The 27,598-nt window shown below is 39.8% G+C and overlaps 2 protein-coding genes across 3 annotated transcripts; one reads left to right on the forward strand and one right to left on the reverse strand.

Annotated features, from left to right (window-relative positions):
- Window positions 1-546: 546 nt before the first annotated feature.
- Window positions 547-13,131, forward strand: AGXT2 (alanine--glyoxylate aminotransferase 2). Its single transcript, XM_054003992.1, is given in 15 exon segments — window positions 547-597; window positions 974-1,061; window positions 1,064-1,155; window positions 1,432-1,584; window positions 2,423-2,517; window positions 3,581-3,674; window positions 4,682-4,775; window positions 6,263-6,363; window positions 7,421-7,513; window positions 8,235-8,367; window positions 9,460-9,548; window positions 10,971-11,054; window positions 11,056-11,121; window positions 11,459-11,557; window positions 13,021-13,131. Coding segments are annotated over 15 exon segments (1,428 nt in total). The 5' UTR covers window positions 547-561.
- Window positions 13,132-14,607: 1,476 nt separating this feature from the next.
- Window positions 14,608-27,416, reverse strand: DNAJC21 (DnaJ heat shock protein family (Hsp40) member C21). 2 transcript variants are annotated; one of them, XM_054004208.1, is made up of 12 exons: window positions 27,182-27,416; window positions 26,955-27,048; window positions 25,960-26,083; window positions 24,930-25,052; window positions 21,660-21,964; window positions 20,263-20,414; window positions 19,834-19,921; window positions 19,454-19,612; window positions 18,773-18,812; window positions 16,599-16,789; window positions 16,132-16,204; window positions 14,608-15,137 (listed from the first exon to the last, which is right to left on the reverse strand). In XM_054004208.1, the coding sequence occupies exons 1-12, from the start codon at window positions 27,276-27,278 to the stop codon at window positions 14,976-14,978; spliced, it is 1,608 nt and encodes a 535-aa protein (XP_053860183.1). In that variant the 5' UTR covers window positions 27,279-27,416; the 3' UTR covers window positions 14,608-14,975. The 2 variants fall into 2 exon arrangements, with proteins under 2 accessions (XP_053860183.1, XP_053860182.1); XM_054004207.1 differs by having other exon boundaries at window positions 16,132-16,207; window positions 27,182-27,415.
- Between the last annotated feature and the right edge of the window lie 182 nt (window positions 27,417-27,598).

Below are 27,598 nucleotides of genomic sequence, written 5' to 3' on the forward strand. Positions count from 1 at the left end.
TTGTCTCTGGCCCCGTGTGGTCCTCCTGCTCCTGCCTGGGCTCCCTGGGTGAACCCTGGACCTGACTCAGCTCCATTTATGCAGGGCATTCTAGGTGAGCCCTGCTTTGCCCACCTCGTTCAGATCTGTTGGGCCTCTGCCCTGCTCCCTGGGAGCACTGCCCATGCTGCAGTCACCCTGGGCACCTGACTGTAGAGCATTCAGCCACTGCTTCCAGATAGGAACTTGTATTAGAAACAGGTTTTATTTTTAAAATAAAAATTTCTGTCAGAATAGAAGTCCATGTGAAACTGAAAACTTCAGTTTTAATGGGTGAAACATAAACATCTTCCTTTTAAAATTACATATATTCTGCTCTTACTTATTTTTCCAAAGAAAATTTCTCAGACCAAAAAAACCCTCCCAAACTTACTGTGACTGTAGCTCATGTGTTCCATGAACAAGCTTATTGAGCAAATCTTTTAGGTGTGTTGTTTGCCAAGTGTTTCATAATTCTCTTACTATTTTATAGTTGCCTTTAGACAGCAGAAATGGAAAAGTTCTGTCTCCATCGAAGCAAAAATGTCTCCTTGTGATTTTGTACCTGAAAAATATGAAGTAAGTCATGCATACTACACTGAATTTAAATAAAGCTTCATTACTGGATTTGGGTGATAGGTTCATCTGCTAAATATGATTATAAAATTTGCTTCTTTGGGCACAGCCCAACTGCTACAGCCAGGATATAACCTGTAGATGTACCTGTGTGACAAATCCATAATTTGAAAACATTTAAGAAAGAGGTATGTGCAGAACAGCAGCCTTATTTCAAAAAACTGAGTTTCAGAGGTTTGTAGAGCAGCCTTTTATGTGCCAGAATCTGTTACGATCTTAATCCTGTAGACAGCTGTGTATTCTATGTGCTCCACAACAATTCCATGAGTCTGGATCTTTAGAAGGCACGGCTGGATACTGTCTGTTTTATTCCACTCAGTCCTATCCATATGAATGTATGCAGAAGATCCGTGAACAAAATATTGCACCTTCACTGCAAACGTACTACAAGAAGCCATTGCTGCTGCACCAGGGCATATGCAGTGGTTGTTTGATCATGAGGGATAAAGATACCTTGATCTCTTTGCTGGAATTGTCACTGTCAGTGTTGGACACTCACCCGTAAGTATGTTGCTTTTTGATTTATGGTATAAAATACAGGAAGAGACACCTGTGTTTGTTTTGTGCTTCATTAATCTGGAGCACTGTGAGCCTAAAACCAGAATATTATTTACAGAATTGTCATGTGTCACAGTTCAATTTCTGCTACATTTTGAAGATTTCATTAATTTGGTCTACTTGTTCCTCCATCTGGCACACGGAGCAGCATCTGCATTTGCAGAATCAATAGCACAGAGGTATGTGCAAGTATGAGTGAGGAGTCTGTCTGGAATTCAGACCCTTTGTCTCTCCCTTGCTACATGCAGGAAGGTAACTATGGCTACCCAGAAGCAGCTGGCTCGCCTGTGGCATACCACCAACATTTACATGTACCCAGCAATCCATGAGTGTGCTGAGAAATTAACTTCTCTTTTTCTAGATTCACTGAAGGTAAATTACTTCTGACAGGAGCAGGGGCTGGTGAAGTGAGTCTCTGTTTATAAGAAGTATTTATTAAATAATCGAGAGCCATGATATGTTTAGAGAGAAAATCTGTATGGGGAATACAGACTGTCGATTAAAGAGCATGAGGACCTTTTCTTTAGACCCAGCTGTAGACAAGCATAATATCCCCAATTTCTGTTCTGTTTGTTTTCTCCCTTCACTTGTCACTGTGAAGAGGCATTGCAGGCTTAAAAATTACTATAAAGGAACAAAGAAGATGTTTACTATTCTTACATATAGCTGGCCTTATATTTCTTGAGCTCATGAAAATACACAGTGAAAATTGTTTGACAGTGTTTTGTGTAGTATGTGTAAATGTTTACTGACATTTAAATAGTTAAACCACAAAAATGTCATGTTTCATATTTACTGAAACAGTAAGAAAAATAATTTTTGTTTTCAGGTAAAATAAATTGGTGATAAAGTAAAATTGGGCTAGCAGAAGAGTATGAAGCTGTTGCAATCTTAAAGATGGAAGGAGAGTAAAAAAAATTTTAAATGTCCTGCTTAGTTTGACCCAACACTTCAATTTCTTTCTATCAGAAATCCATCTTAGGAAATCCTGTAAACTGAAACCCTTTAAGATTTTTCTGTATCATCCCAGGGCACATCAGTTGGATCTTTTTCTTATCTACAGTGTAAGATCAGGACTAATTTTATCGGGGTGAGGTCACCCTGTGGCAGTGCTAGGCTAGAATTCATTGTGTTATTAAGGGACATGGTCTGATGCTGAAGAAGAAGGAGGTGTTTTTGTGCTGTACTGATCCCAAGTGTTCTCCCGCAGGTGGTTTATCTCACCAACAGCAGGTCAGAAGCCAGTGACCTAGCTATGTTCATGGCAAGGCTACACAGCCATAACTTCGACATCATCTCTCTCAGGTTATGCGGACAGAGCTTCACAAAACCACCCTGTATATGGGATCACTCTCTGCATGCCTAAAACAAGAAATAACTGAGAACTATTTCATCCCAGGTCTGCAGAGGAGAATGCTATAAAATTACTTTATTTAGCAAAGAGTAGTAAACCAGGAGCTGAAGTTTTCATATAGCAAGTTAGGACTAGTTTGCAATAAAAAGGCAACCTGCAATTTTTGCTTGTGTTACCTAGAAAATTATCTGATGTCTGTGTTTAGGGTGTGCTTTGGTAGACTTTTGTTCATGGCCAGACCAAGACTGAGCAACTGCTTCATTCTTCCTCCATTTCCCTCATGCAGTGCTGCTGTGTGAGGGTGCAAAGGTACCTCTGAACAGCGGTGCAGTGAACCTCAGCAGGGAACTGCTCTGCCTGGGAGCTGATTTTTGTTCTGATGTTTGCTTTGCTGCCTTGTTTTTCTGTCAGAGCCCTGAACCACAGTTCACTGCACAGGTACACAAACAGCTCTTCTGGTATAATGACAGGGATGGATGTAGGCTGAACACCATACACTGTAAACACCAGCGTAAACAGTTCACTTAACTATGCAGACCAGGGGGCCTCAAATATTGGAATAAAAGGCTGTGTTAATGAAGAGCTGTATTTTTCTGTTGCTGTGTTCAACAGAACATTGGGTACCTACCTTGCTTGTGTATTCTCACTAACCAATTCTGATTTGTATATAAAACTGATAGCAAATCACCATCTAGTTTAATGATTGGCAACACCTGCTGGAGATGGCAGCTGTTTCCAAGACTGAAAAGCCAGAGATGTTTGCTCTGTAGGGATCGGGTGCTACAGCAGAACTTCTCATCTCCTCTCAAACATCTCTTCACAGTTTTTATATTTGAAATAGCAAAGTCAAAAGGCAGAGGGAAAAATGGCAGTAGGAATCTTCTTCGCTTCAGTGCAACAATGCACATTTTCCCCAACAATTTATATCTCAGAAGCATGCCTTCTCAGAACTGATATTGCTCCAGACAGTTCTTGGAAATGAGTGATGTTGATCTGCTTTGTTTTTTTGAACAGAGGAGGATACCACGGAGGCAGCCCTTACACGCTGGGTTTGACATCTCTGACTCCTTATAAGCATGGTGTTGCCAATGGCTATGGCTGTACAACTGTGAGATTTTTTATTTCTAATAATCTGGGTAACTAACATTTTATTTGAGTATTTCAGCATATCAAGCGCTTTATGTTTTCAGCCCTCAAGCGCTTTATGTTCACTAATCAAAACTGCAGTGTAGCAGTTTCTGCTGTGTAAATTGAACAGCCAGAGTCCCCTTTTCTTCTATGTATAGTTTCTTAGGCTAATTTGGAGTTAGGACAGCCATAACATGGGTGATCCATGATTTGCAGTTCTTTAGTCATGCTTGATGCTTGCATGGGAGTCTGTGTAAGGAGCAAAATAATGTTCTGAACCCCTTTTTTCAAGTTTGTTTTGGCACATCTGTGCAAAGCTGCTTTCAGATGGTCTGGAGCAGATCCTTCACTATAATGAATGGGAATCCAATTTCAGCGAGACAGGAGACATATCTATTAAGGAGATCCACTGAAGTTAAATGGCAGTATGTTATGTTCCTGCCCTTGAGCAGATTGGAGTAACTTTCTAGAAGCCGGTATTGCTGACTCCAATAGTTACAGGTGACAGCTCAGCCATATTATTAAAACCATAGGAAGGCTCATTTACAGCACCTTCCCAGTCTGTCTCAGTGAGTAGCCAAACTCGTGGTATTTCATCAGCAGCAAGGATTAGAAAGCTCTATTAGATCTGCCTGCCTCACTCTACTTTGCAGATTTTAATTCATATTTCAGATTACCGAAATACTACCAGCAAGTCTTAAAATGCTGACGCTACCTTTAGATAACCAATATCCTGACTAAGAATGAAAAAAGGAATAAAAAATCAGTTGACTGGCTATTGCTGGAACGATCTAAAATTTTTGGTTCCAAAACTGTCTTGATTATTTGGTGCTACTCCCAAGTGTTCCTCACACAAATTCCTTGAACTGTGTTTGCCCCTTGACTCTAACAGCTGTTTTTCTGTTTTGCCGTTAGTCATTAGACTAAAAGATCTCTTAGAAAGGTGTCATCAAATCTGTAGCTCTGGATTTCTCTTATGTTTGACAGACAATGCTACCAGATGTTTTTCGTGGTCCATGGGGAGGCAGCCATTGTAGAGATTCTCCAGTACAAACTGTTCGAAAATGCAGTTGTACTGAAGGTTGGTACATGACAAAAATTTGGTTTTCAGATTACAAAATACTAAAGGGCTGTGAAAATAGGTTATAATTACCTCCTCAAGCAAAGTAGATGTCTGGTTAGGTTTTGCAAATGTATTTGTTTTGGTTTAGGGCGAATTTGGGAGAGAATCTTTAAAGGAGCTGTTTTAGAAGGCAGATTCAATTGGCCCCTTCCCCCAGCCGGTTTGTGAAAAAATACTTTTTCAGAGAAAAGTGGAAAAAACCTGTTTATTAAACAAGAAAACTTAAACAATATTAAACAATGAAACTTCTTGTTGCTCTAAAAGAGGGACAAACTTAGAAAAATAGCCCCCTCCCCAAGGCTGTAGCTCGGCTTACTCAGTTTCTCATCAGTCTTTCTGGTGCTGGAAATGCTGCGGCCCAGGCCCGGCCCGCTGGGCCACAGGTGTGAGCTGCCAGTGCTCATTATGGTGTTTTAATTTAGAGCAGGTTTGAGCAGGTCTAAAGAAAAGGAAAAGCCACAGTCCAGGGAACTTCTTTGCTTCAGTTAGCTAAAACTAACTAAAAAGCAAAGGAGAGCTCTGTCTCACTGTCTGTCTGTCTGCAGACAACACAGTCTAGGAGGAGGAATGTGGAGGAGTGAGTGCAGTTTCTGAAAACAAACTCTGCGCTTCTTCTCCCCACCTTCACTCCTGGAACAAGTCTTAAAGGTGCAAAACTTATTATTCAGTATAAACAGAACAGACAATTGGGGATAAAAGCAACATACAGTCAACCTGGGACAGCAAGGCTGACCCAAAAAAAATATTGCCGAGCATCTCAGGACCCTGCATCCAAATGGGAAAAATCTGGGACAGATGATACCATGTTCTCAGATTTCTTCTTGAAATCCCAGTGTTTGTTTTCAGTATTTGTCATGATCAACTCTGGAAGCTGTGGAACTCCCTTCAGCACATGTGGAAGAACAGAAGTGGTCTTTGATGGTCTTTTTCGCAGTTTCTAAAATTGTGACAGCTTTCCAGCTTTTATACTGGAATAAGGCAAATAGTAAGGACAACCAGCAATAGGCGGAGGTCTTACGCTGGGCAAGATGTTCCATACACAACACAGTGTGAAATCTCCTCTACTGCTCTGCAGCTAACAATTCCAATTAGTTTTTCTACTGTTTCAACAAGTACTTTTTATTATTTTAATTCATTTGCATATGTAACAGAATGGTTTGTTTTTAGCTTTGCCATCCCTAGTGGATGGCAGCATTAGCCATACTAAGTGCTCTGTTCTTTATTTAAGCACAGGCTGTATTCCCTAGAATCCTCCTACCATGGAGTACACATTTACGAGAAGAGACTCTCTCCTTTCATGTTTAGCTTTTTACTGTTCATTTGAGAGGTGGTATTTACCATGCAGTCACAGAACACTTGATGCTTAGATGCATAGTTTCATGTTTTGAAGCTAGTTTTGTGTCATCTTAAGTAAATCCCCTTCAAACTGTTTCCCCTGTAAACAGATGCATGTCTTGCAAAAGACCAGTACATTGAACAGTTCAAAGACACTCTGAATACCTCAGTGCCCAAGACAGTAGCTGGATTTATTGCTGAACCAATCCAAGTAAGTGGTTTGCCATTTCTCAGTTGTGATAGAACAAGTAGTGTGAAATACTCAAATCTGGTATTCTTTAGCAGCAACCTGAACATAGATGTTTGCTGATTCTTACTATCATTTTGTAATTCTTTAAACACCTTGAATGTTTGAAAGATTGGATGCACTGCCTTCAAATTTCAGCTTTTGTCACTGACTTCAATGGAACTAGAATTTTTCTCATGAAATTAAGGACAGAATCATGATTAAACATACACATTTTTTCCTGCATTTAAATAGTGAGTATGATGCATGCTATTGTTTGGTTTCTATTATCTCCTTTCAATTTTCATTACTATTTCTGTAAACTTTTAACTCAACCCCCCTTCTCCCTCTTTTAGTCATGTTGTCCACTATATTTTTAACAGCTCTCCAGCAGCTGATAGCCAGAGGATTCCTTCTTCTTAAGTTTCACCCTACATTCACAATTGCTTTATACGTGGTTTTTCAATAGGAAAAAAGGAGAACTTTTCCTGGGCAAGAGAAACAATGTGACAACTGTGACTACCAGGGAAAACTGGAGTTCTCTGGTTTTTGCTGTTTTCTAAGTACTTATGTACTTGAGTCTAAAAAGCGCTTCTGGTCCAGGTGCAGGAAAAAAATTGAATTTCCAAGGCAAATGCAAATTGCCAAGGTGAAAAGACGTTGAGGAGGCAATGTTCTAAACAAATTAACCAGAGAAGGAATATGAATTCTGTGGTAAACTTCATCAGCAAAATTTCCTCGGTTTTGCTGTGTGTAGATTTTCATGTTCCTTGTTTGGGCATTTTGTTGTTAATTGACTTGGTCTTACAATGATCATGGCCTCACAAGCATTCCTGCCAGCACAACTAACGGAACAGCAGGCAGCACTGTGGAATGGGAATGCATGACCTGAGCAGGAGCTTTCTGAAGTGGTTTCATTGCTCGAGCTAGAAGCTTGTAACAGCAGTCCTGCTGTTACCTGAGGGCCGCTAGGTTTTTTTTCTCAAGTAGAATTCCTATTTCCTTGTTTTTTCCTGAAAACATTGTGTTTCTCTCTTGGCAGGGTGTTAATGGAGCTGTTCAGTACCCAAGAAATTTCTTAAAGGAAGCTTATCAGTTTATACGGGAAAGAGGGGGCCTTTGCATTTCAGATGAAGTGAGTCAGATTTTTTTACGTAGGAATTCTAGAGTAGGGTACCTCTGAAAGTTATCATAACAGAATCCAGGTGAAGCCTGGAAATAATCCAAGTGAAATGTGATACACTTCATAGCTTAAGTTTAACACGGTGTTAAACTGCAGCTATCCAAGCATAGGAGCCACCCAATTTTTACTGTCTTTATTCTCATTTTGGGCAAAGGTAATACTTGTAGCAGACTTCAGTCCTTACCTTCTGGGAGCAGTAAATTTACACAAGTATGCAATAAATGCTGCTTGTGATGGAAGATTTGTCAAAATAACCCTTCCTTTTATGAGTACTGTTGACAGACATAGAATACAGAAGAGACTTGATTGCTATACCTCTGCAAATATGTTTTAGAAGTAGAATTTTCTTAGCTAAAACAGTATTAAAATAGTATTAAATGCTTCAAATGCTTTTACATTTCTTCTCCACTGAAATGGAAGCTGCATCTTATTTGTGCATCCCACCAGGCCTAAGACATGATGACATGTTATCACATGAAAGAAAAATCCAATTACAGTAAATAGCATTTTGTGTAGGACCATCTGAATTATGGTCCTAATACAAGTTGACTCCAGATTTAATTGCTGTTCAATGCAAATCAAATAGAAAGTAACAATCAAAAGACAAGAAAAGGAACCATATTATAAAGTGTGAGAAAATGATGAGTGTTTCTCTGAATTTTTCCTTTGAAAGGTGCAGACAGGATTTGGACAGACAGGCAGCCATTTCTGGGGGTTTCAAACACATGGTGTAGTCCCTGACATTGTTACTTTGGCAAAAGGAATTGGTAATGGCTTCCCAATGGCAGCTGTTGTTACAACAAAAGGTATAAGTGTTCTGTTCCACTATGATCTAAAACAGAGTAATTGCAAAACATAATACAGAATAATTACTGGTGGAGAGATGTGTGTTTTAAAAGCTGAATTGTACTTAAAATTTATCTCAGTCTATCTTTTGACAAATGAATTGGATCCTCATTGCTTCACTTGTTTCACCACGTGCTATATCAGTACAGAGCTGTATTTAAATGGGTTTAGTTGTATAACTGAAGCAGGAATTAACATGTGAGTGGTTTGTAGAGCTGGTAAAAGAGCCTGGAAATCCTCACTGAATTCGCTGTTTTACTGATAAATATACTGTGAATAAATAGGGCAGGACATTACCCAGCTGCTTGATTCCTACAAATGGCTGGCTCAATCCAGTGAAGAAAATTGTAGATAGCAGGTGAGGGCATATGTTAGAAACATGACTTTTAAAATAAGTTTTGTTTTGGTATCTGCTAGACAGTATAGTTTTTGGAAATACTCCTATTTTGCACAGCCTGCTTTCAGGAAATCTTGCTGTGTTGTCTCCAGCAGAATCAGAGTTGAACCACAGTAAATGAAATTGTTGTTTACAGTAACAAATGTTTAAAGCAATTCAGTACAGTTACCAAACAAGGTAACTGTAGGAGGCCACCAAGATGATCAGAGGGGCAGAGCACCTCCCCTAAGAGGAAAGGCTGAGAGAACTGGGACTGCTCAACCTGGAGGAGGCTTTGGGGTGACCTATTTTGGCCTTCCAGTGTAAGAAGAATGGAGAGGGACTTTTTACAAGAGCATGGAGTAACAGGACAAGGAATGACTTTAAACTGAAAAAGATTAGGTTTAGATATGAGGAAAAAAATCTTTACTGTGAGAGTGATGATGCACTGGCACAGGTTGGCTAGAGAAGCTGTGGATGACCCATCCCTAGAAGTGCTCAAGGCCAGGCTGAATGGCTGAGCAGCCTGGTCTGGTGGAAGGTGTCCCTGGCCATGGCAGAGGGGTTGGAATTGGATGATCTTTAAGGTCCCTTCCAACCCAAACCATTCTGTGATTCTATGATTCTGTGATTCTGTGAACTGAAGGAGTAACTGGTGTTGTTCTTTTTCTTTTAGAGATTGCAAGTTCCTTGGCTCAAAACCTTCACTTTAATACATTTGGAGGAAACCCTCTGGCCTATGTAGTTGGAGCTGCAGTTCTTGACATAGGGAGAACATTACATGAATTTATCTGTACCACAAGGTCTTTGTATCAAAAGATGAAAGTTGCATGTATAAGTTTCTATGTGGGCAATTTTTAAAATAGCTGAGTGCATAAACATATGCTGAATATGCATGTATACATGCATGGCCAGTGTGTCCCATGCACAAGAAAAAATCTTGATTAGTTTTATTGCAAAAATTTTCAGATCTCTAGAAAGAGTAGGAGCCCTGTAATTATGACTTCAAAATCATCTTTATCTCCCTTTGGTTCTCTACTTTGTTAATAAAATTGTAGGAGAGCCTTAGCTAATTCTTTCATAGCACTACACAAATCCACAGCTAAGAAAATCTATTTTCTGGCATACATGCTTAGCAAGATTTTACTTTATGCTTTATGCTTAATTTATGCTTTTACCTTATGCTTAAAAAAACCTTAATGACCAGACAGTTACAAATACCTAAGGTCAGAAATCCTTTTGGAAAAAAAAAATTACCTCATGAAAAAGAAAATAGAAAAATGTGCAACATATTTCACTTATTATCCAGTAGAAAATCAGTCAGTGGGTAGTAGGTCACTACCACAAATCGATTCTTGATTATGCAAAGAACATGAACTCCTGAAGCTCACTTCATTACAGCAGACACCGTATCTATTCATGTTACTTTCCTGACTGGATTGGGTGTTTAAGCTATTAGTAAGATGGATGATTGTATAAAGAACCCATGTTTTGAGGCTTTTCAACTCTGAAATAACTTGGAGCCAAATAATTCCAAGGAAATTGTTAGAGTCAGAAAGAATAAAATGAAGTTGAAAGAAAAAAAAAAGGAAAAGTAGAAACAACCACTTTATCTTCTGGAATTATTTTTTAAATGTAATTTTTCTAAATGCAGATGTTAAGTTCATCTAATGGTTTGTGTGTAGGTGCCAGTATATGCCTGCAAATAAGAACTCTAATTAAGGAGGACAGTGTAAATAATGAAGAAAAGATTGTTATTAAAAAGCATGTTGTTGCTAAATATAATATAGTATTCAAGCTGTTCCCTGCCTAGTACACACAGATAAGCCTAGTCAAATTGTATTCTTCTCATGATACTGAAAAAAATTAAAATATTCTGGTAAGATTTTAAAAATAATCCTTCTGGTCAGGTATTTTCCAGTTACGAGTGCATGTGAGCAGGGATTACTGGATTAACTCTAAGTATTAAGAAAAATGTGAAAAGTGCCACAGAAACATCAAAGTATTATGTGCAATTGTATTCTGATGCTGTTAAGAGGATTTTATGAGACGGAAGATGTGAGCACTGAGGTAGTCAAAGAACATAGCAAGGAAGTGAGATGAATATAGTGTCAAGTTCAATGGGGATTCACAGAATGTGTTGAAAGCTTTTCCTGCAACACTGTCATGGTACTCCATTTTAACCAGGCTATTGAAGAATACGGTCTGCAAAAAAATAATGAGGATGTGGGAACATACATGCTGCTGGAGTTGGCTAAACTACGGGATAAATTTCGAGATTGTTGGAGATGTCCGTGGCAAGAGACTTACGATTGGAGTAGAAATGGTGACAGAAAAGGTTAGTGACTTCTTCATTCCTTTTGATTTACAGTGCCATTGAAGGTGTTATGACATTTTATTTTAGTTGAAGTATTTCCTGTTAAAAAGCAGACACTGCAGTGGGAAAACATTGCTCTGGCTAAAAATGAGCCAGAACATTCCATCATTCAGCTATTTCACAAGCTTTGAGTAAACAGTGACATGAACCTTAACTGCACAGGCTCATGAGAGCAGGTAAATTATGTGGCTAACATTTTCAGCTAGAGTTGGGATTTATTGGAAAGACTGGAATATACATCTTTGTCACAGAACTAATTTAGAATATCTAAGTAAAGTTTAGTATTTCCTTTCCTCAGGACAGCCGACGCCCTCTTCCAGCTGAAGAAATCAGTCAGATCTGGGAGGACTGTAAAGATATGGGGGTTCTGATCAGCAGAGGAGGACTCTACAGTCAGGTACTGAACCTCTGGTTATAAATAAAGCTTATTTTCTGTCCTTCCCTCAGGTTAATTTAGTTTAGTGAATAAAGTAGAAAATGTATACTCTTAGGAGCTATCTCTGTTTAATGTTGCTCATTTTAAAACTGGACAGGAATTTTATGATTATTTTCAAACATTCTGAACAAGCTCAAAGCTTGGAGTTTTCCTTCAGAGGGACAACTTCCCCTAGAAAAACCAAGGTACTACAGTCCCTGCAATTCAGAAGAACTCAGAAATACTCAGGACCAAGTCTTTGCACAGTTTAGGTTATCACCTGACACATCAGTACAAAACTAGTAGTTCTTTGAGTCTGAGGAGCTGGTAATTTTCTAATTCTATATTAATTAAAGGGGAAAAAATGGTGTTTACAGCAGGTTCAGCAACAGTACAGAAGAGAGACTTGGACGTGAAGGCCATCAGCCCACACCAGCTGACAATGTACTCCATGCTGTAGCCAGGACACTGCACCAGCTCCCTGCACCACTCAGTTAATTGCAGAGAATTGCCTCAGGGCTGGCCCGGTCAGTGAAGCCCTCTGACACAGAGGAGGCAGCTTCCATGTGAGATGGATGGAGGGTAGCTAAAATAAATCAGACACTGTGTCGGTCACCTCATCAGTTCTTCCCTAAGTCACAGACCACGAGGCAGATAATGAGCTGAAGCTCAGTGCAGTAAAATCTCATTCTGTCTGGTAAGGGGGCTGTTTACCTGTGAGTGTTTGCTTCAGCAGGGGCTGTGGGTGGGAAAGACGATTACTCCGCTCCTCCTGTATTAAGTCCCATGATGTGATGCCAGAAAAATCTGAAATTTAAGATTCTTATGGACAATAAATACTCTTGGAAACATAGATTGAGCATTCAGATTTAAGAGCCTATGTTCTTGACAAGTGTAGCTGTACATATAACCCTTCCTGATCAACATGCTTTCCAGCTATAGCACCCTAAATACAATTAGTATTTAGTGATTCATTCATAATGCATTCTCTTAAAAGCCTTTAAAAACAGCCTATAATAAAACAGCAAATCAACTGACACAATGCAAGAGCCTGCCACTCTCAGCAGATACTACTTTTCCCTGTGGTAGAGCTGCAAGAAAGGAAAATAGGTCTGTCTCTGTTCTTTCTTCATACAAATCCATCTGAGATTTTACTCTGTCTCTGTCTGCTGAAGCAGAGCTGCAGACACAACCTACTCTACTTAGATCTTTTGTGGAGGCAGTTAGGTTATCAAGAGGGGGTCATGAGTCAGATGCAATTCAGTGCAGTCAAGTTCAAAATTGCTCCACTTCAGAGTGCATTTGTCATAAGCTTCAGTGCCTGCACTGCTGTTCTCCTTTTTTCCTCACTTTTTTGGGGTGGGAGTGCTGACCCAGATAGGCTGCTTGAAACCATATTCTTTCCATACAGAGCATTTCTTTTTCTTTTTGTTCTCTCTTCTCAGACATTCAGAATTAAGCCTCCTACGTGCATTACTAAGAGCGACGTTGACTTTGCTGTGGAAGTATTTTGTACTGCTTTACAGAGACACATGGAAAGAGCAGCTGCAAAATAGAATTGATTTGTTTCCTTACATGAGAGACACACACAATCCCTGATACTTGCGACCCAGACTGGCCACTAATGTACCCTGGAAAATAAAATCACAGTGTGACGATTACATGCTTGTTCAGTATCATAAGAACATTCTGACAGATACAGTGTTCAATGAAGGATATGGTGTAATCTGTTTTGTAAATCTACAATTCAGTTCTACAGTGCTGATTTGTAGGAACTGCACACCTATTTTGCCATGATCAAAAAAAAAAACCTGACTGGATTAACAGGGGATCAAAAGGAGAGGCAGGCATGTGTTCTTCTTTCCCCTGTGAAAATCCTATCAAAATCAGTAATTTTTAGAAAGAGTGACAGAAAGAGTTGGGAAAGAAATTTTAGAGTTAAAACTGTTTACCCTGCCTACAAGGACACACTGTAATTAGAGCATTACAAAATGTTTGCAGACAGTTGAGATGTTTCTAATTACTAAATATTTTTATCATGGGGATAAGAAATCCAGTCATCACTCTCTCTAAAATACACTTCTCTTTTACTCCGTCTGCTTTTGGAATTGCATAGCACACCCATTAATTTTGTAAAGGTGCAAACTCTGGAACGTGGGATAAAATGTTCTTTCTTACATAATCACATTTTAATGTGTAAGGTCGTTGCTTCCTTCAGCTTGCAGTAAGAAAACAGATGTTTTGGGCAGTCAGCAAGAACTGTACATTTACCATTATACTTTTATTCCAATTTTAATATTGGAAAAATTCATTGACCCAATAAAGTACCATGGGGGGAAGAGAGTATTCTGACAGTACTTTAGAGGAACTTTGGAAACAGAGCATCAGTACCTCTCCAAATCTTACTCCATGGGTCCTAAACAATATTGTACAGCCTTTGCTGAGCACTGCCTTCTCTAACTCCATTGATAACTCCTATGTACAAACCCATTCCACTCCAAAATCAGGTGTTTGTTATCCCACCTTTTTTTTTCTACTGAAGATCAGGCAGATTATGCCTTTAAATAGAAGTGTCTTTCCTTAGAAATCAGAACAAATTAATTAATTCATGTCACTCATTTATTTCTCCCTCACTTACTCCAGCAAGACTGTTCCACTAGACTTCTTTTCCCAACACCTGCCATGGAGGTATATGTACAAAACAAACAGGAATTGTCAAAACTGATTAAACAGCTTTGTCATCTAACTCCTTCCCTTCTGTCTGCTGCTTAATGTAATTAAGTAATTAGAGAATGGCAGAAGAAAAGCCCATATCTTGGTGGCACTTCATAATTGATAGAGGATCAAGAATCAAAGAATATTCTGACTTGGAAGGGATCCACAAGGATCATCAAGCCCAGCTCGTAAGTGAACGGCCCATAGAGGGATCAAATCCATGACCTGGGTGTTATTAGCACTAACAGAGCACAGGCCCAGCTACTGGCTACACTTACCCTGAGCTGAGCCCTCTCAAAAGAAAAGCAACAGCAAAATGTGTCAAAATAATTTATTATTTCCTCTGTGTGGAGATAATCCATGCAGGTTCTACAGGAACACAGGGTGAGTATATTTGAGTTACTATTTCCCCACTCGTGGTATGAAAGCTGCTCAGGGCTTTGGACAAGGTGGGTTGGGGGAAGGAACACGCACCTGTGTCATGACACCAAACCATTCTATGACTAAAGGAAGGCTGTTAAGAACAGAAGAAAGTACAGAGTCTTCCACAAGACAGTATTCCTTTTGTGCGTCTTCATTTTTTTCTTACATTGGTACTTGCCTTTGTTTAACTCCAGACACAGGCAGTGTGCATGTTTCAGTTTTGTGGGAGTACAATTCTGAAGACTGTGACTATAGCAAAGTTCTATCTGTTTTTACGTTTCTCTTTTTTGTTTTTGGCGTTCACAGCTCCGTTTACAGTCGGCGTTGTTGCTCTTGCATGTCCTGTGGCTTTCAGGTGTTCAAACAATTTATTTCGGGATGGAAATGCACAGTTGCAGGTTACACAGTAGATGGGAACTTCATTCTACAATGAGAAAAAACCCCAGAATACTTCATATTTGTATTGAATATGTCATCAGTGCAATACACCAATTTCTTGCACACAGTTTCTCCTTAGCAATGAAGCAGGAATAAGCTGTTTGTTTCTATCATCAATATTTCGTTATTTATTTACAATTAAACACATATTTTTAAAAAATAAACACAAATATAACTTTCAAAGTGCTTTAAGTAAAATCAAGAATGGAAGCCTTGCAAATCTAATTCAAAGTAAAGAATAGTTTTGATCTCACCAGACCATATAGACAATGCTTTGGGCTTTGAGATGCAGTGAATTTAGTATTGTCGTAGCTGTAGTTACTGCAAAATTTTGCTCTCCAGCAAGCATCATTATTGAGAAAGATGCAAATAGTACTGCGTGTCACCTGCTGGGTGACAACAGCTCTGTCTTCAGCTGTTTCATTTATTTGAACTCTCTTGCACACAGAACTTCACCAGCTCTCCTAGAAATGAAACTGAGTCCTGTATTTCTCTGTAAGGACAAGAGCTGAAGTTTCAGCTCTATCAAAATTACAGAGGCGGATTTGGTGGACTGGAGGTGACCAAAAAACAGCCTTCTTTGTAGTAATATGACCTCCACCTTTTAGCCCTCCTAAAAAGACAGGCTGAGAAAGATGAAGAGAAGGCTCCAGGGAGAACTCATTGCAGCCTCCCAGTGCCTTAAGAGGGCTTACGTAAAGGAGGGAGAGTGACTTTTTATACAGGCAGTGTGACAGGAAAATGGGAAATGGTCTTAAACTGACAGAGGGCAGGTCTAGATTACACATTATGAAGAAATTCTTTACTGTAGGGGTGATAAGGCATTGGCATAGGGAAGTTGTGGATGTGTCATCCCTGGGAAGTGTCCAAGGCCAGGCTGGATGCGGCTTTGAGCAATGTGGTCTACTGGAACTAGATAATCTTTAAGATCCCTTCCAACCTATGATTCTATTTTAAGTAGCGTTAGTAATTTGACATACCGTTGTTGAGCTCTCTGAAGACACTTTATCAGACTTTTTTGCTTCCTTGGCTTTTTTCCCTTTAGGCTTAGTGCTGCTAACAGACACAAAGGAACCAAAGTAAGTGCACAGGAACATTCAGCATTTACAAGCTTCTGATATTTTTCAGTTTTCAATGTCTCTGCTGCCTTCCCCTGTTCTTGCTTCATGCAACAAAATGTAAGTGTATCCAGAAAAAAAAATTATACAGTCAATTATTAATCTCAAAATGTTGAATCAGCTCCTGGGAAGTGATATTGCAGTAATCTGCAGTCAAATACCACTTCCAGAGAAGTTCCTACACACTTTGTTTAGTATCGTATTTATTCAAACCAGTTTTGGTGAGCAGCCCCTAGAGTTCACGTTTTTAGAATGAATCTATCCTTGTTTGACAGTATCAAACATGACACGGAATGACACAGTGACTGCAATGCTGCAACCCAACACACCTTTTTGCTTCACTTTTTGTTTCATTCTCTTGGCTGACACCTTCTGTATTGCCTGTGTCCTCTGACACAGCACATCTTTGGCCATCATTTACCAACTCCTCTGTTGAGCCCCTGTCCTTCTCCATGCTGGGCACTTCCTTTTGTTCAACTCTTTCTTCATCAGCACTTTGATCAAAAGAGTCCTCATAACTCTGTCCAAACAGAAAAAATCCAAGTTAAATACTTTCAGTTTGTTAATGACTATGTTTATAGTATTATACTCATTTACCTCAAACATGGGTGGGCTGGGAGGAGAGAAAGCCATGGACCCTCTTAATTTTACTGTGTGTTTTCAGTGAGACTGTAACATGTAAAACCTTAGTTCTCCTCTTTTGAAAGATGAGGCCACCTGTGGTGAAGGGAAGAAACACCAATAAAACAGCCTCTGAAACTACAGAAGAGGAGAATGAAGGTAGCTTTCAACTTACACACAGGGTACATCCTGTTCTGACTACCATTTCTTATTTCACAGATAGTGGCTTGGCTTATGACTTTGCGAAGGGTTAATTATTTAGACTAAAGTTTTCTCTGCCAGAGAACTCAAGGACACTCAAGCCAAAATAACTGAGCTGATTGAAATTAGGTAGACACACTGTATTTTCCTTCCCTAGCAGATACTGGCAGCCTTTTCCATGTGCCAGACTAGACTCAATACATGAAATTTGGCAAAATATCAACTCCCTGTCTGAAGCAGAACAGCAAAGCTCCCAAAAGCACAATAACAAATTTGACCTAACACGACATTAATGCAACTCTTACCATCTCTAGTGCACAGTCTCAGCTACCTGAAAAAAAACTTGGCTAATCCTAACTTCAGGAAAAGAAAATAAAACCCACAGAGATTCTCAGTACTCCACAATGCTTGGCAAAGGATGGAGGTGAGGATTTCCCAGCACAAGATTCCGGCTTCTGCAACACAAGAGTGGCACCTACTGTCCAGGCTGTAGCAAACTGATGGAACAGAGCCACAGTGACTATGTGCCACCTCTGCCACCTCTTCTGGTCTCAAACAGAGGAGGAAAGAGTTGACTGAAGCCTCATGGCCTGCATAGAAACATGAAGGTCCAGCCAATACTCGGACTATGCAACTGGACCAACCAGTGTGAAGCCAGGAAGCTTCAGATGCTTGAAAGTCTCAGGGAAGTTTCTTAAGAACAAGAGATAATGATGGAGTGGGAGAGGACAGAAAAGGTGAACAGAGGATAGGAAATCAAAAGGGAAAGCATGGAAGAGGCAGGACCTAATACAGACAGCTCACTGGAACAAGGCTAGGACTGAGGAGTAAGTACTTGAAAAGGATAAAGTTTGAGGAAGGCAGACAGAGGAGCATGCTGACTATGACACCCCTGCCACTCAAGCCTGAAACAGCTTTCTCTTGGTGAATTATATCTGCTGCTGTCAGCACAGATCTGTGATATCACACACAGACAGATCCTGGAGTACAACAGATTGGTGTTACTTTTGTTTGCATTTCAAGGGAAAGGTGGAATGGATGTGTTCATTCCAACAGCTACAGTGCCAGCAGGAAACCAATACTGTGGCAGTCTTTAGACTCCCTCTAAATTAGAGATTAAAAAACAATGCATTATACCAAGTCCTACAACTAAAGCCAGAAGTGACCACCAAGCTGAGCTCTTTATGCACCAAGGCCACTACTGGTCTTACTGATAAATTCCTTGCATTCTGCCTATTTCCATCTGTTTTTCTTATACTTCAGACTACAGCCTTTTTAGAGTCAGCACCACATATTAGCATCTGCACTAAGAACAAAGTGAGGTCTATTATATTATTATGATAAAATATGATTATAATAAGTCTAATAATGGGGGCATTATTAGACTTAAAATTACTATGGGGACAAAAAAAGAATTAAAAATACTTTAAAATAGTTTTCAAATTCTGTGGATTTCAAGTTCTCCTATTTTGCAGGACAGAGATTATATGATTATAATAAGTCTAATAAAAGTTATGGTGACAAAAAAGAATTAAAAATATTTTAAAATAGTTTTCAAATTCTGTGGAATTTCAAGTTCTTCTATTTTGCAGAACAGAGAAATAATTCATCAGGAGTTAAATGCTGGTTTTGGCTTTTTAAGAAAACTGGGTTGTAAAGGTCCCAGAGTATAACTACATACCTTCATTGTTTTCTGCTTCTTCCTTTGTTTCTTTGAGAGCCTGTAAAGATAATTTTTAAATTACCTTTTTTTTAAAGAAAACCCTCAAAACCTAGTAGGATTTCTAAAAAGATATCAAGCTATACTTTTCCTTTATCCTCTTAACATGATATTAGGTAGCCACAAAAAGAAAGTTACTCAGGCCAGAATTAAAACAATAGGTCTCCCTATACTTAATGCATTTAGTAAAGCATTTGTTCTGCTCAGACTGAACCCAAAGACAAACACCAGTGAGACAGCCGGGATTATGATCTGGGTGTTTAAAAAATTAAGTTGTGTAACAATTCTGATTTTGAGCACACTCATTTTCTATTTCTGCCAGCAATCAATTGACAGTAAGTACCAAATCAATAAGCACAAGGTCTGGAGAAGTCCCTCTGCTTAAAAAAAAACAAACCCTTCTTTTCCTTAACATGTAACTTTAGGCAGCAGAGAAAACATAAGTCTGTTGTTTTATGGCACTCAAATGCAGCCATACAAAGGCATGTGTTTTACTGGAACTCTGATGCTAAGAAGTATTTCAAATTGCACAATACTAAGAGCAATGCAGCAGCAAATCGTCAGGAGCTCCCTCTGAAGGCCACTGAGACTTAGTAAATCATGAGTCATGATTAAAGTCAAAATTAAAACTATTTGAAGTACTTCTGTTTGGGTATGCCTTCTGTTTCTTCCTCCTCTTTGGTCTGTATTCCATCTGCATCATCCAAAGACACAGGAAATTTCCCTTCCTCCTCTTCCAATTGCTGTCGTAACAGCGATACCATCTCTCGATGCTTCTTTGATTTTTCGTGATTCTTCATGCTGTGAAGACCAGATTGTTACTGCAGGTTGCTCTGAGCAAACATACATTAACATATAAATTAACAACAGGCCCATTATCCAGCACTACTAAGTATGGACAATGTCTTTACTGCAAAGACAACACTCATCATTATGTGAAGTTAAAAATTCTCTGAAATGCAGTTTTAAATGACTTAAAACCCAACACCTCCGCTCCCAAATCCCCAACCACAAATACTTACGCTTTCTCAGTTTTTAACAATTTGTCACAAGCAGGGCAGTATAGACCATCAGCAAGTTCAGCTTCTTCAGTTTCATTATTCAGTTTGTCTGAAGAGATCAGTGGGGATCAGAGAGACAAAGTCAGATGAGCAATTTTTTAACAAGATGCTCTTTAAGCCCCAGAAAATAGTCACAGCACTGACAATCAATTTCTCCAGTACTACTGACACACAGACAGCTCAAGATAACCTCACCAAATCAGACACTGGTATAAATTAACAGCTGCAGCTTGTTCAAAGGAAAACACCAGAGAGGGACAGACTCTAGACCAGCATTCTCAAAAGGAGGGAGTGAGTTGCATTACAGTCAGAACCATGAATCTGAGGCTGTAAGTGAGCCATACTCATACTGCAGTGACTCAGTATATATCACCTCCCTACACACCATACCTTCAATGCCTTTTGTCTCCTGTTCTTCTAATTCATCTTCACCACCTGATCCATCTCCAAATTCCTTTTCATATTGTGCCTCCATCTCTTGCAGCTCTTTCTCCAGATCTGACATAGTTATCCAGCTCTGCTCTTTGTAGTGCTCAGCAAGCCTGCAAGAAGAATATAGTAACTTCTACACTGTGTTCCTGAGATGGGAACTACAGGAACAGTGTTACTGAAAGATATCTTTAAGTAGAAGTTAACTATTCTTCTTGGGCATCTCAGGAGGAAAGTTCTGAATCTATTAGGGTAGAGCAAATAATTGGAAATCTGAGCAATCTGAGTTAATTTGTGATGTCAATGGGCACCTCTACACTGCAAGCAAAGATATTAACATAGGTGGGTCCTGGTTGAATTTCAGGCAGTATGGTCAGTATCAAGCTGACAGCAAGGAAGTCAGCTCAATCCTACTCTAAGATCCAAACTCACAAAAAATACAGGACAAAAATATCCACAGGCACATTACTCCTTGACTGTGCACTATGGGAATGTACCAGCTCAGTTTTTCCAATTTAAGTGTGCCCCAAGTTATCAAATATGGTATCACAGGACAGCTGAATTTTGCTCCAGCTAGCTTCTAGCCTCAGAATTATCAAGCCATTTGTCAGTAAATGCATAACCCTACTTTATTGTCCCTAAAGGGGGAAAGTACATATGTATATATAGAAAAATAGTACATAATATACTCCATATATGTTATTACATAATTTTTATCAATATGCCGTTACTTATCAAGTGCACTCTTAATAAGAATTCAAGCTCCTCCCTCATACATACAAGTAAAGAGTTCTTCCAGATGAAAAAATAAATTGTGGCTCTAGTTGAGAGACCACCTCTTCCTATTTTGGCAAAAAAGCCAAACTTTGACACTGCATTTAGTGCAAGGAAAGAGTCCTTTCCAAAGAGTCAGAAGTGAAAACAAAGCTAAGCTCATTATCCCCTCTTTCTTTTTAACAGGTACAGCTCCAAGGCACATGAAGGTGATCTAAGTCCAGATTGCTATAGTCCTGTTCTCCCTTATTCTACAACTTACATTCTTTTTTCTCTAAAAGAAAAAAGAGAACTATTAAGTTTTACTTTCCCAGCTAAAAAAAGCCACTGGGTTCTGTGCTATTACAGCGAGTTACCCACAGCTCCCAGATAAGCACTCCCCAGTTGTCTTAGATTTCTACAAGTCAGTACAATGCAGAAACATGAGTTTTAAAAAGCTCACACTTGAGACCAAAATTAATACCTAAAATTTTCAAGGATGTTTAAAAAACCAAGTGGAGCTACTATCAGCATCTATGTCTATATCGTATCCTCATGGATGGTTTCTTCATTAAAAAAAAAAAAATTGTTCCACATGTACATACTTGGCTTGTTTTAGCTTCTGTTGCCTCCGAAATTCCTCTGCTTTCCTTGTTTTTTCTGCATTTTGTTCTTCTACAAGTTTTCTGTGAGCCTGTACTCTTTTATCCCTTTTACGAATAAAGGCTACTAGCTGACGGATCAGTTCATTCCTCTCTTTCCTTGCTTTCTCTCTCGTTTTCTTGTTCTCTTTTTCCATAGCTCGTTTCTCCCAGCGGTTTGAGGCTTGTCGTGTGTCATACTCTTCTTTCCAAGCAAAGTTTTTCTGAGTACAGAAACTCTGCCAATATGCATAGAAAGGGTGGACTACCTATAAGAAAAAGCAAAACTAAGTCACTTGTTGAGGAGGGACAGAAAAAGCAGAGAAAATAATTCAGGGCGTTTGTAACCATTTTCTTCTGAACTTTATACAGGCCACAGTTTTGCCTCAAAGCAGTGAAGATTTAGAGAAACTTCTAACATCATCCTTGAAGCTTAGAAGCACATAAATTCAACAATCTTGTCTAAACTGTTACAAACGGCAACTTCTAAAAATGTCCCCCTGCAGAATTGGATCACACTGACACTAGTGTCCAACTACTTAGCTGTGCTGTATTTCTTTTTTGTGTCAAACTGAAAAGCACAATCAGAATCACACATGCTGCCTGCATGCTGGTATTTACCTACAAATCTCCACATTAAACCCCACCAGAGGTCAGCCATACATTTGCACAGCATAAAAAAAGCAAAAAATGAATACATAATGCTATTTCTTCCTTGTGTATTCTCTCTCTTTCCCGAGAAGACAGAAATGAATAGCCCTTGATGATACAACAGCAAGGAGTTATGACTTGCACAGTTTAACAAATGGCTATGTGAAGAAACATTAACTGTTTTGTTAGCAAACTGTAGGCTAAAAATTATGCCTCCTAGCTTTCATATTAAAATAAAAAGTAAGTGATTGTTATTTATTCTCCTCCCTTTTACTATTCATGTGTAAATGCTGGACTAATAATGTGGCATCATAATAACTTTGGGTTTGTTCTTTCTTTCTCTCCAAATAATTATTGTCCTTCTGCATTTTGTATATTCAGCAAGATATGCCTAAACTCCCTTCTTACACTACTTGCCCCATCAATCTTCCTTTTTACTACTCACTTCTATATGCCCAACTGCTCGTATTTTGGGATACCTTATAGAAATATTTAACCTCATGGTTTAATGTTTTCTTCTAGTGAGTCCTCTTCTTCTTCTGCCAATTTTTATTTACAGGAACTATAACTATCAATTGTTATTCACAGAAACAACTCAACAGTAACTTCCGGTAGCCTATCTACATGTGAAGTTCATGGCTGTGGCTTCTAGCAGGAAAGTCACTACAGTTTTTTTCTGCTATCACAGAAATAACCAATAAACATTCATATTTCATCCAATAACCCAAGCAACATTAGACTACCTACCTCAGACTTCTGCTTCAGAAGAGGATACTTCTGTGCAAAAGGATGCACACCCATCAACTGATGACAAGGACCATCCTCCCCTTCAGCAGATGTATAAGGTGGGACTCTCCCCATTCTCAGCAGCTACCTTAACAACCTGCACATGTCTGGCACTCACCAGAAGCCTTTACAGCAGCCCTTGCTGAACTCACAGGTGGATTTTGTTTTGCCCACTATGCAAACCTGAAGCTGATCACTTTTGTTGACCTGAAAGTCTTCCCTTCCCATGAATGCTTGTGAACTCATGGCCTTAAGAATATCTTCCCTGGCTGTCTGGCTCCAATAAAGCTGCCTCTCAAGCTTCTTGTGAATTCATAGAGTACACCAAACCAGAGAGCATTCATATCACAGATTTTGAAGCCTTTATATGGGTTTTGTAGCTCCCTTCTAAAACTTTTTTCCCATTATATTCCTACTGTGTAGAGAAGTGAGCACTGCAATGCTGGAATCCTATGACAGTGTAATCTCTTTGTCTGAATAGAAGACAACAGGGAAAATTACCTTTCTACTTAACAGAAGCTATTTCCTATAAAATACTCCAATGAATCCCTAGGGGGGAAAAAACACTGTCTCTGCTTCCAGAACAGTGTGAATTAGGCAGATGTCAAAGCATGTTGAATTAGAATTCCAGTCCTTTTTGCAGTTATTAATTGACATCTTAAAAAAGCATTAAAGCTATTTTGAGTCTATAATCCTATCTGTCCCATGGCCTCAAAACAAGCAGTTTTCAAAAGATGTTTCAAGATAGTGACATTAAAAGACATATTTTAGCTGGTTCAGAGATACTGTGTATTCTTCCTGGGAAATATTTCAGTTTGTTAAGCCATCCTGTAACTTCTCCCCACATCCAAATACTCTTTCTGGCACCTCTTAAGAAGTTTGATTTGTAACTTTTGTTTCCAACTCCAGTCAAGTTTGGTACCACTGAAGCAACTAACTTTTACGGTATGAATCAATTCAAATTTCATAAATAATTATCCATACTGAGAAAGTGACAGGGAGAAGTACCATACTAGAAGCAACATTTGAGTGCACTTCATACTGTGCAGTTATTCCCTAGGGAAAGTGTTATCACCTCATTATTTAATTTCAACACAGAAATACTGATAACCTTAAAAAAAATCCCAAATCTGATAGTCTGATAGATTATAACAAATAGTTGGCAAACCAGCTGACAAAAATTCAAGTCATACAAGTATCCATACACTTTCTTCTCTTTCTTCACAAAGGAAAGCATGCAATTTTTTCTGAATCAGATCTGACTACAAACTAATTGCAGATGACAATGTAATCATAATGGAAGCTCACACTGCCAGTCAACATCACATCTATTTTCTAAAGGCTGTGCTACATACTAAGTGCAATGCAGTTTGCCTGTATGAGACAAGACACTACATGTTACAGGAAAAAAAAATTAGCCCAGTAACATAAGTTGTGTTAAACACTGGTAAACTACTCTCATCAAAATGCAAAGAAAACATCCATTCTTTTGCTTTATAGGTCTTGCACTAGACTTAAATTCCATTGGCATAATTGATGGTTGGCCCTGTGAAGCATCTGTCTGACAACTCACCCTGCAAGTCTGGCTAATGCTATAGTCCAACAGGAAATATCAGTTTTAATTCACACAAATATGAATCAGACCACAGGCACTTTCTTTGCAGCAATGATCTACAACAGTAGAAAATAACCACAGATGCATGATATTCACCTCAGAGATCAGCAGGCACCCTTCCTTTGGGACAAACTAATGGTTTAACTCCATTACCTGCAGCTCAGTTTTATACTTGTCCTTACCGTATCATAGTCACTATGGGAATATCCAAACATAGGGAATTCTTCACTATCTTCCTGTGTCATATATTCCAATTCTTCCTTCGCAATCTTCTCAAAAACTTGTCGATAGACTGTAAAGAATCCCTTAAATAAATAAACAAACAAATAAATAAATAAATAAACCTTTTGCATTGCACAATAATAGATGTACAAATGCTCAGGTGCAGCGTATTTTAGAGAAACATTGCTACACTGCAAGAGCAACTCAAAACCAGGATAAGGGCCTTGTAAACACTTGCTTGAGGTACAAGACCCTTCTTCATAAGGTTCCACTATCTCTCAAGGCTTTTATTTCCATCTTCCTCACACTGTCTCTGTCTCTCTCATGTGTAGTCAAACACCAATTTTAAAAGAAAGAAAGTTTCTATATGCTGGAGATGGTGATAAGTTTCTAGTTACACAGAATCAAGTTCTGTGGAAGTTCCAGACATAAAATTCACTATTAAATATCCTATATTCTTCTAGATTAATATGTTACTAACTGACTACTAGTACAGTAACAAAAGGGCAGGTAAGTATTTCCTCTAGTGGATGTTTTTCTAATCACCTGGAGCTTTTCAATGTATTAAATATTATGAGTGAGTATTTTAAAATCCAATGGGAAATTCAAAAATCCAATAGGGAATTCAATTATAGCAAGCACACCTTCCCCCAAAGGCAATTGTTTCATTGCTTTTCTGTAATTTTCAGCATTCTAGCTTGATAAACCTATTCCTAAATAAACAGACAGAAAGCCCTGGAACGCTTCACTATATAAGATAAATAAACAATATGCACACATCTGTAGTTGTACAGCAAAGCTGGACATTTTGATTAAGTAACTGTTGGACAATATGCAAGAATTAAAGCCTCTCTATACATCCAGGTTAAGTTTTGTCTTAGGTTTGTGTAAGCTGTGCCAACAATTCTACATATAACTTTAACACAAAACAAATGCTAATACTTATAATGAAATTTAAGCTGATTAATTAAAGATTAATTGATTCCTTACCTTTTCATCATCTCCATATCCAGAGTAACAGCTAACAGTGAAGTAGTGCAGCAGATCTAAGCTATCATCTTGAAAGTCTCCATCAACTCCCCCTTTTAGCAGAGCCTCCCTGTGATTATCATACCTAGAAAAAATTCACAGCATCAAGGATGACACAGAACACCCCTCAGTGCTCATAAACTTACACAGTATGCCTACATCATCACTGTATAGCTTAACCCACTGTCCGTAATTTGTCTCTCACATTCAAAGTCTTCAGAGAGAAAAAACATGACAGACCCAGTAGATATTCCCTCTTGACCTTTACTTTACTTACTTTACTTTATCAGCAATATCTAGAGCAATAATTCCTCAAGAGCCAACTACAGATCAATCACATTTGAGAAAGATGCCTCACCAAACTTCCAGAAAGGGCTAGGGCATTATTTAAATCACCCAATACTTGCATGCACTCAAAAAACCCCCATCCATACATAAGCACATAAAAACTGAAAAACAGTCCTGTATTTTCAAGGAGGACAAACTCAGGGGAGGTGGGTTTGGCTGTGTAATCTGGTAGATGCTTCAGCCCATGTGAAAAACAAGCTAAAAAGAATATTTAGAATAGTGATCCCTTAGAGATGTGTATGTGTGTATTTCAAATTAGAACTGAACACCTCTATGCACTGCCTAAGTCCTGAGGGCTGACCAGAGCTGCCTTGAAAAGCTGCCCCGTGCTCGGGTAGGAGGAAGCAGGCCAAGCCTGGCTGTTCGCAGGGCGCTCCCCGGGGCCCAGCATGCCTTCAGCTCCCGGCACACCACGAGGAAGGTGAGAGTGCGGAGCTGTGCCCCTCCACGGTGCTGCACGGCTCTAACTCTTGCAAAGCCCAAAACCAGTCGGCTGTCCCTGCCCACCGCTGCCCGCGCTGATTTGCAGCGAGGCCCAGGAGCAGCACAGGACAAGCCCTGGCACAGCCAAGGCTAATAAAGCCTCTGCCAGGCCAAGCGCCGCTCACCAGGCCCGTTCCTGTGGGTCGCTGAGCACGTCGTACGCCGCCTGGATCAACTTGAACTGCTCCGCTGCCTCCTCCGCGTTCTCGAGGTTTTTATCTGCAGGACAATTTAACGAAACCGTGTCAGCGGCGCTCAGGCTCGGCGGCAGCAGCCGCCCCGCCGCCCCCGGCACCGAGCCAGGCGACAGCGCGGTGCCCCCGCACCGCGCGGGGCCGGGGCCGGGGCGTACCCGGGTGCCAGCGCAGCGCCAGCCGGCGGTACGCCCGTTTCAGCTCCTCCTCGGCGGCGTCGCGCCTCACACCCAGCACCTCGTAGTGGCACTTCATAGCGATGGCGGCAGCGGCCGGCGGAGCGGGGACACCGGGCACCGCGCCCCGCGCCGGGAGGGGCGAGGCCTGCAGCGGGAGGAGCGAGGCGGGAGGGGAGGGACCTGCGGCGCGGTGTCACCCGGCTGCCGGCGGCGTGTTGGGAGCGCTTCTCCGCGGCCGGGTTCGGGCGTGCGGTCGCGGGGTGTGAGATTAACCGGATACCTTGTGCTGGAATTCACACAATCAATGAAGGTGGAAAGGATCTCCGAGATCATCGAGTCCTACCTGTGACCCAACACCACCGTATCAACCGGCACTGAGTGCTACGTCCAGGCTTT

Source organism: Vidua macroura, chromosome Z, assembly GCF_024509145.1.
Source record: "Vidua macroura isolate BioBank_ID:100142 chromosome Z, ASM2450914v1, whole genome shotgun sequence".
NCBI lineage: Eukaryota > Metazoa > Chordata > Aves > Passeriformes > Viduidae > Vidua > Vidua macroura.